This window comes from Salvelinus fontinalis, chromosome 26 (genome assembly GCF_029448725.1).
Source record: "Salvelinus fontinalis isolate EN_2023a chromosome 26, ASM2944872v1, whole genome shotgun sequence".
In the NCBI taxonomy this organism is placed as follows: Eukaryota; Metazoa; Chordata; class Actinopteri; order Salmoniformes; family Salmonidae; genus Salvelinus; species Salvelinus fontinalis.
The window spans coordinates 14,619,508-14,631,687 of record NC_074690.1 but is presented as its reverse complement, the minus strand read 5'-3'; the positions used below and the strand labels follow the sequence as shown (position 1 = coordinate 14,631,687).

Below are 12,180 nucleotides of genomic sequence, written 5' to 3'. Positions count from 1 at the left end.
CCTTTTGTAATCACATGTAAAGACCTGCGTTGTCATGAGAGATATGTCTGTCCTTATGGCTTGAATTAAACCCAGGTGTTGCCGACAAAAAGACACAGATGTTTTGCATTGCAGATCAAAAGACACAGCAGGTCTTTTACATTGAATTCAAACAGTTAAAATGGCATTTGAAAGGGGTTAACAGTTTTCCAGTTATAACCTCTCCTTTCTCAGAATGTTTCCAATGTCTTGGCTAAAGATCAATACATACAATACTCATCATATGAAATTCAATTCAACAGAGCAGGGCACACAATGTGTGAAAACGTCACCCTATTCAGAGCACGTTATAGTTTTATGTATAGTTTCGTATTGCTGCAGACGAGGAATGATTCAATAACTCATGGTCCTAGTGAAGCCAATGAGCTCGTCTGTGCATGTCATGAGATGTGATCTGTTGCTATATATAAAAAGGAGCAAAAACCTGCAGACTCACCCACGTGAAAAAAAAATACTACAGTTTACTATAGAATACTACAGCACTTATAGAAGTATGCAGTAAACCGTAGAATATACTACACATTGTAGTATACCTCGACCATATGTAGTACTTACAATAGGATATTGTAGTATACTGCAGAATACTATAGTAAATACTACAGTATACTACAGACCACAAAAGCACTATAATACACACTACAGCGTGGGACTCTAACCCTGTTCCTGGAGAGCTACCCTCCTGTAAGTTTTCACTCTAACCCTGTTCCTGGAGAGCTACCCTCCTGTAAGTTTTCACTCCAACCCCAGTTGTAACTAACCTGATTCTTATGAACTAGCTAATTATTTGAGGGTTGGGGTTGGAGTGAAAACCTACAGGACTGTAAGCTCTCCAGGAAAAGGATTGGAGAGCCCTATACTGCATTATTTAATTTGCATATACCCTGCCCATTCCCCTCCCTTACCCCAATGTTTGCCATCCGTACAGTAAGTGACAAAACTACATGCCAAGTATCGACAATATATCATGTTCCCTACAGGTGAAAGAAAAGAGCATAAGTTCTGAACTGTCCATTCAGACCTCAGTCCTACCTACCTACAGGTTATTGAAAATATAAATATATATGGCATATTGCTGGCAGGATTTTTTAAAACCCCACGATAGTAAATACTACAGTCATGTCCACAAAAACACTACAGTATATACTACAGTAAATACAGGCTGCAAAAACACTACAGTAATTACAATAGTATATAATAGTTCTTACTACAGTATTTATACTATAGTAAACTGTAAATACAGTCTTATCCGCAAAACTACACCAAGCACTACCGTATTCACTGTAGTGTTTTGCGGACTTTAGTGAATACTACACTATTTAACTATAGAATACTATAGTATTTTTTTCACATGGGCAGCAGCTTTTCAGGAACATAGGTGCCTATTTCTACATTAAAAGGCTTATAAAATGGCACAGGTATTAGTAAAGGGCATGAAACGGGGAGGTACTATTTTAACTTAGTTCGTTTCCCGTTGCAAAACGTTTCACTACAGTGTTCCCTACTGAACAGGACTCAGTTACTTTACATTGATATACGTTTTGCTCTTCATATTGAGATTAACAATGTTGATGCTAATGGTAAGTAACTATGATAATATACAAAAAAAATCCCCTTACCATTTATTTAGCTATTTGCATTACCTTTAAAATCCCAAGTACAGTAGTTGAAAAAAGCAACAACTCTCCTTACCTCTTATGTATACTTGTATTCCAATATGTCATTTTTTTGTTGTTGGGGGGGGCAATCGTATTGGATCGGGATTATGTTTGTCACATTTCCACAAGGTCAAAAAGAATTCAAAGAGCATGTCATCATGGGAGAAATCAAAACCACTCCACTTATGACTGGTGAGTTATAGCTATGATTAAAATAAAGAAAAAGGTCAAAGTCCTTAACCTAGTGCTGGCCCCTGTCTGGGGACCAAGCCGGACTCTCACGTTAGCGCTTTAATAACCACAGGTTAATGCCAGTTTCCAGATTTCTATGAAATATGACCTAGAATTAATCACAATACGTGTACAACTGTTTTCCTTCCATTTATTTTTGCAATTATGTAAAAAAAACAATTTGTGTTGGAAAGGGTGTGGGCGTACCCCCAACAACAGAAAGGGTGTGGGCGTACCCCCAACAACAGAAAGGGTGTGGGCGTACCCCCAACAACAGAAAGGGTGTGGGCGTACCCCCAACAACAGAAAGGGTGTGGGCGTACCCCCAACAACAGAAAGGGTGTGGGCGTACCCCCAACAACAGAAAGGGTGTGGGCGTACCCCCAACAACAGAAAGGGTGTGGGCGTACCCCCAACAACAGAAAGGGTGTGGGCGTACCCCCAACAACAGAAAGGGTGTGGGCGTACCCCCAACAACAGAAAGGGTGTGGGCGTACCCCAACAGAAAGGTGTGTTTGAGATCCAGGTTTAAGTACAAGTATGGGATGAATAAACATTATTTGGGTATGCATTACCATAATATTTACTTTTAAAAAGTAACTTTTTCACTGCCCAGTTACTTTCAAGGTAGAGTCAGCGATGCACAAAGTTAACAGCAATATTTGGGTCAATTTCCCCAACAATTAAGAGCATTGAAACGCAAGGCTAAACTTCACTATTTCTGGTCCCGCAGCTATGACGTAGTTATTGAAGTGCACATGTGCTGATACTATGAGTGAATTATAGTGCATCGTTTCGCTCATCTGTAAGATCTGCGGCGCTACTCGTGGCAATGTCAAATCGCAGAGTTAGTTTGAAATGACAGTTTGCTTATTTGAAGTTTTTTAAAAAAGACGGTGACTAAATGAAGATGGTTCACTCAGGCCATTTACCGTTGGGGGAAAAAAAAGGCCAGTTCCAGTCTGCTTTGGTTCTCCCATAGACACCAATGCAGTAGCAGCTGGGTCTGGTCTGCTAAGTTAATTTACTAATGTAGCCAGAAAAAAAATTAAGATGTGGAGTCTCTCGCTTCCTCTTCAGTCTCTGGTTCACCGTTAAATTACACTTACCTAAGATGGTGTTGAATCACCCGGAACGTTAAGTGCGCTAGATCATTATTTAGCTAGGTCCAGCATCACCCAGTTAGCATGGGTGCTGCATGCAATGCTAGTGGTAATGGCGAGCACAGCTAGCTGTGTTTTCAAAACCAGAAAAATATCCTTCAGACCATTTCAACAATATACACAGCCACACCATGTTTTCAGACTGTGTGTGGAACTGGTGAGACTATCACACAATGATTTTTTGGCAGGCGGGCAATCAGGAAATGCTTCACAATTTAAATAGTCAACTTTTACACATAGCAAGTACAGTATATTACAGATATACGATGTCAGTTACTTTGAGGGACATGCTTTTGAGACCACAACTTCCACTACCATTGCTAGCCCAGGAGATGCTGGACCAAAAAAAACCTGCCTGCATGGAAGGATGCCACTATTCGCCTAAGGTGGGAGACTTCAATTAAAAGGAAACTATCCCTTTAACAGAAGGTGGGTTTTCCATTGACGTCAATGCAAACATTGACGTTATGCTCATATCTCTAATTAGGATTCGGTCCTTGGGGAGTATCACACATGTGGCCTTCACAGCAGACGGGCCGGGGAGAAAGTGTGGTATCCACATGTTTCACAGACAGAAGACCAACTGCAAATAGGAGAATGTCTGCGTTTGAGAACTCTTGTGATTGTGTCAATCACCCATCAGATCAGAATAACAGTGTCCCACTGACAAACAGTCCCAGCGGGTGAGAGGGAGACAGAACACCCGAGAGAAACTGAAAGAGAAAAATAGGAGGGGTAGACAGAGCGAAAAGTAGAGACAGGAGAGAGAGCTACCTCCTGTGGAAGGATACAGTAGCCCTCTAGGTGATGCTGCACCATCTGGAAGGAGTTTGGGCTTGTTTGGGAGGCATCTCAGGCAAGCTTTTTCCCTCAGTTTCCCTGTTAACTCTGTATATTCCTCAAGATAAAAGGCTTAACCATATGATTTTCCTGAATGGCCATAGAAAAACATGTAATAATCAATTACGAAGTGTACCTTCCGAAAACATACTCGTTGAAGAGGTAGGTCAAGATTTCCGAGTCTTATTCCAACCCCCCCCAACCCAAATAACAAAATAACTGAGGAAAACATTTTTACTTCGAACTTTGACATGTGGTTGTCTCACTTAGCCATCTTAAGATGAAAGCGCTAACTAAGTCACTCTGGAAAAGAGCATCTGCTAAATGACTAAAATGTACCTAAGTGTTCTTAATGTTTATTATGACATGGGAGTGTATCCAACAATGTACTCAACATTAAACCATATTCAAATGTACTGCAGTAAACATTATGCTTTCCTTTGCAGTACAGCCATCTATGGCTTTCTGTATTTATTTCTCTTCCTGGGGTCCCAGGTCAGAGACACAGTCAATGAAAGCATATCTTTCAGATAAGGACTTACTATATTGGGGGGGAAACTGAGTGGGATAAATTTAACTGAATCTAACAAACAGTACCTTGCATTCCCCCCTTAATAGTATAGTTGGCACGACAACATTGGACGTGCAGTTTGGTTATTGGGTAACAGATCTACAGTGCCATCTGGAGGTTAAAATTGAAAGTGGGCATAGATAAAGGCAATAACTGCTCTGCATATTAATACTCATTTGCGCTGAACTTTTGGCAACGCCCACAGGGGGAAAAAAGCCTGTTTTACAGTTTAAAGTAATTGTGACCACCCCAAAAATTGTATCAGTAGTACTGAACACATTTCATTCTCATTAAATGCAATTTCACTTATGAGGTTGACAAAAAAAGTAAATAAACACAGCAACATGCATTGTTCGGTTTAATATAGCTATGCTTTATTTATATTTTACAGTAACCACAAATCTTTGGCCATGTTCAGGATAACATTCATCCAAAATGCAAGTCGTTGACATTGACCTGGTTGTCATCAACACCGTTCTGACACCTGTATAGCCGACACAACAGAAGCCTACTCTCACTACAAGATAGTTAGAGGTATTTTTGATATACCATTTTAGGAGGCTATGTAATATTATTCATTACCATTACAGTAGTTGACTTTAATTTTACATGCTTATGATTGTACTTGAAGCCTTACGATTAATTAGCATATTTCCTTTAAATGATTAAATACTACAATTGAATGCACCATAGCATTCTTCCATAATATATTAATTTTTAGAGCCCCATTGCTCTCTAAAAGCATTAACATCCACTGCAATGCACATCTTTATATCAACTAGTTAGATTGGTTACTACTGCTGTTTTCCATCAAGTTATATTAGAAAAGAAAGAATTGTCAATCAAAATGGAAATATTTCAAAAGAGAAGGCTTTGATCTAAAAAGGTGATCTATAAACACCAGTCACCGGTGAACTTCTTTGCCTACAGGTTAAACATCCTAAAATGATGGGATAGAAATTCTAAACCAGATATGTTTTGATCTCTTCTCGATTCAAAATGGAGCCATGTCGTGATCCTGTATGTACCGGAAAGCTTCCAATGAGATTACTCGGAGCTTGAGTGGTGCAGCAGAAAGAAAATAAGAATGGCATATCTTAAGGCTAGTCAAGGCATCTATGTGGTAGACACAGTAAACGTTGTATGAACTAATGCTACAGCCAACATCAACCATCAGCCACAAACAAGAAAGAAATAAGAGCATGGGGATGCTGAGGAGTATTTTTACTCAACTAATACAGGAGTAGTAAAGGGCAAGTTCACAAATTTTGAAAAAAAAAAAAAAAAAAAGTCCCTCCCCCCAAGGGGTTCTGCAGCACCCTCAGCACCCCTACTTCCTGTGGCTTTGAAAAAGAGGGAAAGTAAAAAATGACAAAATAATAAGTTGGTTCGTTTACTGTATGTAAGAAGAGCCTAACTGTGGAATGTGTAATAAACATAGTTTATCAATATAATGATTAAGGTCTGGGACTTAATTCATTATCCAGTATACGGCCCAGGCTACCTGGCAGTCTTCTGCTCATAACTCGATGTAGAAGTTAGTGACGTTTTTTTGTCTGTGTTAGTAACATGACGGTGTGGTTGGTTTTTGGTCCATGCTGCAGTCAGAGCCGGAGAGGAGGAAGAGGATATGAGAGAGGTAGAAGAATAAGAAGACAGGTGTTTTAGGAGTGGAACTGTCAAAGGAAGAGGAACAGAAAGAGAGAGAAACAGGAGTCTTAGTGCAGGATCTCCAGTAGGAGACGTTTGAAGTCTCCTCCACACTCAGAGCTCAGAGCTTCTTTCAGAGGAACATCATACTTCTCCAGGTACATCTCCTTAATGGTCTCCAGGTCAAACTGTTGGAAACAAACATTTACATGATCTTCTGCTTCTATAATTATCCTCGTATGACTTTTATATGTTCTTATTCAGGGCAAGTAGTAGTAGTATTCGTGGGTTGCACCTCTGTCCAGACATCGTTATGAACATACGACCCATACCACTGGTGCCCAGTCATTCTGAACGAAAGACTTGGAAATGAAATGATATTGCTTTAGAAATAATGAAAAGGAAATGTCCTCAAATTTACTTTAGAGAGATGGCCATTAGCTATGTTATTTTACAAACTTTGCTAGCTATCATTGCTAACGTTAGCTAGCTAAAATTCAGTGGCGTCCCCCAAATCTTAGCTAGCTAAAGTTACTGCATCTAAAGCCAATCTGGTGGCATCACAATGATAAAGATTTTCCCCTTTTGAAAATGTCATCATGTTTCCAAGCCACAGTAATGCACTTTAGACTCAATCTTTTTCAGTTGGACATCAGTCCTAAAACATTGAAAACAATATTGTGAAGAAACGTACAATCCATGAATAGAGCTAATAAAAGTTAAAGTTTTAAATTATTTGACAAAAAACATGGTCCACAGAATCACTCCGTTGCGCAATAAATTATAAAAACGGTGACAGTTTCCTTATTACGGTAAGCAAAATATATATATTTTTTTAGCAACAGAGTGATACCTGAGCAAGGTCAGGTCATTTGCTCAAGCAACAATTGTGGCACCACCGTCCATCATACACCCTACACAACACCGTTAGGAAAACAAGGGGGGGAAGAAACAAAATGAAAGGCATTGCCTAACAGGACAAAAGCTTTAGAAAACATATTGGTGATACTAAACCCCCTTAAAAGAGTAGTATTCTGTGTCTCATGCATTGATGTCATACCTCTGAGCGACCAACGATGATGCGGATGAGCGTGTCTTCGTCGGTGCCCGCCCCTTTCATTGCGGCGTTCAGGCGACGGGCAAAATAGAGCTGAGGGTTTTTGGCGCACCGCACTGTAGAGAAAGACGTGCATGTAAGATACACAGATGAATAATTCCCTGTGTGCCTCACGAAGCACTGAGTGGAGGGGCATTTCAGTCCAACTCCAGCATTGGGTTCAATGTCATGTCAACCCAGTCAAAAAACAGAAAATGCCACAGTTCTGTTTTCATTTGATGAATGAAAGTTTCCTCATTTTGGAGTCTACCCACTATGCTATCGTCTCATGAGGATGTCATGATTACTCCTTCAGACACTTGGTGAAGTCTTTTGCTTTACGTCACAGCCAAGTTAGTTAGCTATATTGAACAAAAATATAAAAACATAACATGCAACAATTTCACTTTGTGAACAGTTCATAAAAAAAATCATTCAATTTAAATAAATTCATTAGGCCTTAATCTATAGATTTCACATGACTGGAAGGGGCACAGTGTGTGGGTATAGGCCCACCCACAGGGGATCAAGGCCGAGCCAATCAGAATTTGTTTTCCCCCACAAAAGGGCTTTATTTATAGACAGATATACTCCAATTTCATCAGCTGTCTGGGTGGCTGGTCTCAAACTATCCCTCAGGTGAAGAAGCCGGATGTGGAGGTCCTGGGCTAGTTACACATTTACGGCGTTTTAGCAGACTTATCCAGAGCGACTCACAGGAACAATAAGGGGACGTCGACAGATTTTTCACCTAGTCGGGTCAGACTGAAACCAGCAACCTTTCCATTACTGACCCAACGCCCCTAAACCACTAGGCTACCTGCCGCCCCTAAACCACTAGGCTACCTGCCGCCCCTAAACCACTAGGCTACCTGCCGCCCCTAAACCACTAGGCTACCTGCCGCCCCTAAACCACTAGGCTACCTGCCGCCCCTAAACCACTAGGCTACCTGCCGCCCCTAAACCACTAGGCTACCTGCCGCCCCTAAACATTGTCTGCAGTTGTGAGGCCGTACTGCCAAATCCTCTAAAACAATGTTGGAGGTGGCTTATGGTAGAGAAATTCATGGATTATCTTGGCAAAGGAGAAATGCTCACGAACAGGGATGTAAACAAAGGAGAAATAAGCTTTTTGTGCATTATGGAAAATTTCTGGGATCTTTTATTTCGGCGCACAAAACCAACCCTTTACATGTTGCGTTTATATTTTTGTTCAGTGTATTTAACTTAGAGGTAGTTATAGCAACCATGTAAAACGTGACATACCCAGGGTGATGTAACACTCCTTCAAAGTCCCAGTGGCTTCGTTGTCAATGGCATCCAGGATCTCTGTCCCAGAGAGCTGAAAAGGACAGTGAACACAGAATCAAGATGGTGATCCATTTGTCCATGTTCATACTGAGTACAAAACATAACTGACTACTGCCAGGCAATTTCCCCAAGTCCTTAGAAGGGCTTCCATGTAAATAGCAAATGGTTTTATTTCCTTGTTATTTAAAAAAAAGAAAAGAAATGGGGCAGTCCCACTCCTCACACATTTCTTGTTTATTGGATTGGACAGATCGAGGAAAGAGCAGTGGGACAGATCTGCAGCAGTATATGTGGACTGGAGGCAGCGGCTTACACCACTGGACCAACCAGGTAATAATGTTTTTTTTTTCTTACACTTGACTATTATTGTCAATTCAGAGCTTTGACAGAGTTCATGACCCCTCCAGTGGCAAATAGCATTTGTACTGTACATACCTGCTCATAGATCTTGAAGGTGGCCTGAAGCTGCAGGTAGTTCCTGTGTGTCAGAATGTAACTGAAGGTGGACTCGTCCGTTCCAAAACGACCCTCTCCTGCCTGACATCCAAACAAAGACACTCTTCATCAAGACTAGAATACACACACCAGCAGAAAGCACAGGGATAGTCAAAATCAGTGTCTCGAGATCCACACGCACAACTTGGATTTTTGCATAAATCACGCATTGATGTCAATGGCAGATTTACTCGAAAGAAATTAGTTCCTCACGTTCCTCAACCGCTATTTGTTGTTGCACAACAGGGATGAAGTCTTACCTTTACCTTCATACTGATTCCTAGAGCATCATGAGGGGTTGATAGTAACAGACAAAGGAAGAGCCTGGTACCGTACATAGTGAGAGCTCACCTCAAACATAGCGGTTGCATCCTGCTCGGCCAGTCCCTCGTCCACCTCGAAGCCCTCATCTCGGTTAGCCTATCAGGGTAGAGGTAGAGAAAAGGGGGTGTGGGGGTAAAGAGATGCAAAGGGGAACAAAGAAAGGACGGAGACAGACCGAGTAAGAGAGTGAAAGAGCAGGTCTGGGAGGAATCAACCTATCACGCGAAGGTATGATGTGAGTCACCAAAGCGGCATTACAACGAAGGTTTTCCCAAAACAAAATGTATTTCTGTTTCCCCATTTACTTTATTAACTTTCATACCTAACAGTCATTCTCATCCAAATCAATTTACATGGTTATTGTGATAGGATTGAGGGGATATGAGTCATGTACCTTTTAGTGCAGGGGAAGTGGGAAGGGGGTGGTGAAAGAGTGGGCACAAGGCCCACAGACTGGCCTCCCAAAGGGGAACAACTCCAGTTGATGTCTTGTTTTGCCTTGTCACGTGATCAATTGGTGCAAAATGTGTATATTTGACACATGTACTTTAAGCATAGATTATCACCCTGTCTACCTGCAGAAGAGATATCAGGAGGTTCTTGACATCTCCACTGGTGTCATCCTCAATGTCAGCCACAAGGTCACGTTCGTTCACTGAAGGGTAAACAAATGGGTCTCACTGTAGAGGTCAAAGGTCATTCCAGATGTACAGTATCAGTCAAAAGTTCTGACACCTACTCATTCAAGGGTTTTTCTCTATTTTTACATTGTAGAATGGTGAAGACATCAAAACTAAGTAACACATGGAATCATGTAGTAAATCAACAGTGTTAAACAAATTATTAATTTATTTGAGATTCTTCAAAGTAGCCAACCTTTGCCTTGACAGCTTGGCATTCTCTCAACCAGCTTCATGAGGTAGTCACCTGGAATGCTTTTCAATTAACAGGTGTGCCGTGTTAAGAAAATAAATTTCACAAATTAACATATTAATGCATTTGAGCTAATCCGTTGTGTTGTGACAAAGTAGGGGTAGTATACAGAAGATAGCCCTATTTGGTAAAAGACCAAGTCCATATTATGTCAAGAACAGTGCAAATAAGCAAAGAGAAACAGTCCATCATTACTTTAAGACATGAAGGTCAGTCAATACCTTTCTTCAAGTGCAGTCGCAAAAACCATCATGCGCTATGATGAGGACCTGTGCTCTCATGAGGACCGCCACGGGAACAGAAAACCCAGAGTTACCTCTGCTGCAGAGGATAAGTTCTTTAAAAGTTACCAGCCTCAGAAATTGCAGCCCAAATAAATGCTTCCGAGTTGAACATACACATCAACTGTTCAGAGGAGACTGCGTGAATCAGGCCTTCATGGTCAAATTGCTGCTAAGAAACCACTACTAAAGGACACCGATAAGATACTTTCTTGGGCCAAGAAACAGGAGCAATGGACATTAGACCGGTGGAAATCTGTCCTTTGGTCTGATGAGTCCAAATTTGAGATCTCCCCACCGTGTCTTTGTGAGACGCAGAGTAGACAAACGGATGATCTCCGCATGTGTGGTTCCCACCGTGAAGCATGGAGGAGGAGGTGTGATGGTGCTTTGCTGGTGACACGGTCTGATTTATTTAGAATTCAAGATAAACTTACCCAGCATGGCAACCACAGCAATACACCAGCCCATCTGGTTTTTGCTTAGTGGGACTATCATTTGTAAAAGGACAATGTCCCAACATACCTCGAGGCTGTGTAAGGGCTATTTGACCAAGAAGGAGCGCTGCATCAGATGACTTGGCCTCCACACATCAAACCAATTGAGATGGTTTGGGATGAGTAGGACATCATAGTGAAGGAAAAGCAGCCAACAAGTGCTCAACATATGTGGGAACTCCAAGACTGTTGTAAAATCATTCCAGGTGAAGCTGGTTGAGAGAATGCTAAAAATGTGCAAAACTGTCATCAAGGCAAAGGGTGGCTACTTTGAAGAATCTAAAATATATTAGGATTTGTTTAACACATGATTCCATAGTTTTGATGTCTTCACTATTATTCTACAATAAGAAAAACACAATTTCAGATGTGTTTAAGAAAACAAAGTAACAACAAATGAAGACAAAAGTTCACAAAACCAAATAATGGGATGTCAAAAATGCAATACTATGAAAGGACAGCAATTTGAGAAGAACGTGAATTCAATATCACAACAGCATGGAATGTATCAATAATTCCCCTGACAGACATTGGGTCATCATATTGTTTTTAAGGGGGTAAACAGTGTCACGTTTCATCGACAGTTTGGAGATTATCCAAAAGCTCCAACATTACTCTAAAATGAATTTATGATGTCATGTCTAAATCTCCACCAGCGAATGAGAGAGGAAAACGTGACTGATTCCACTGTGATTCATCCTAGTGACTCACACACAACAAATACAAGAACACTGGTTGCGTGCGGGTTGACTGACCATATTCTGGACCATAAAATGTGTTCTTATGAAGTCCTGGCTAATAATACTTACCCTGGGCATACGCCTCCTGGCAAGTCAGGATCTCCTGTTGGGAGAGAGTCAGGGAATAAGAGACATTCTGCTTTAGCATTTCTGTTTTCATTCACTAAATAATATACATAATAATAATATGCTCTGTCTAAAAAAAGTCTGTTGGACAGGTAACGATCTGTTGAACAGCATTGGGACAGGTATAATGATCTGCTGAACAGCATTGTTTGCAGGAATGTACACACATGATAATGACAGAGTGCAGATTTGAGCATGACAGTCCAAATCAATGCTAGTTCGGCCAAT

The 12,180-nt window shown here is 40.9% G+C and overlaps 1 protein-coding gene across 3 annotated transcripts in view; it reads right to left on the bottom strand.

Moving 5' to 3' along the window:
• Positions 1 to 4,848: 4,848 nt before the first annotated feature.
• anxa13l (annexin A13, like) overlaps positions 4,849 to 12,180 on the bottom strand; it is a 36,554-nt gene continuing 29,222 nt past the window's right edge. For all 3 annotated transcript variants that reach the window (XM_055882633.1, XM_055882634.1, XM_055882632.1), the window contains 7 exons: positions 11,896 to 11,929; positions 9,951 to 10,030; positions 9,403 to 9,471; positions 8,992 to 9,093; positions 8,512 to 8,587; positions 7,210 to 7,322; positions 4,849 to 6,337 (listed from right to left, as the gene is read on the bottom strand). In XM_055882633.1, coding sequence (XP_055738608.1) covers positions 6,218 to 6,337; positions 7,210 to 7,322; positions 8,512 to 8,587; positions 8,992 to 9,093; positions 9,403 to 9,471; positions 9,951 to 10,030; positions 11,896 to 11,929 — 594 coding nt within the window. In that variant the 3' untranslated portion in view covers positions 4,849 to 6,217. The remainder of the gene's footprint in view (positions 6,338 to 7,209; positions 7,323 to 8,511; positions 8,588 to 8,991; positions 9,094 to 9,402; positions 9,472 to 9,950; positions 10,031 to 11,895; positions 11,930 to 12,180) is intronic.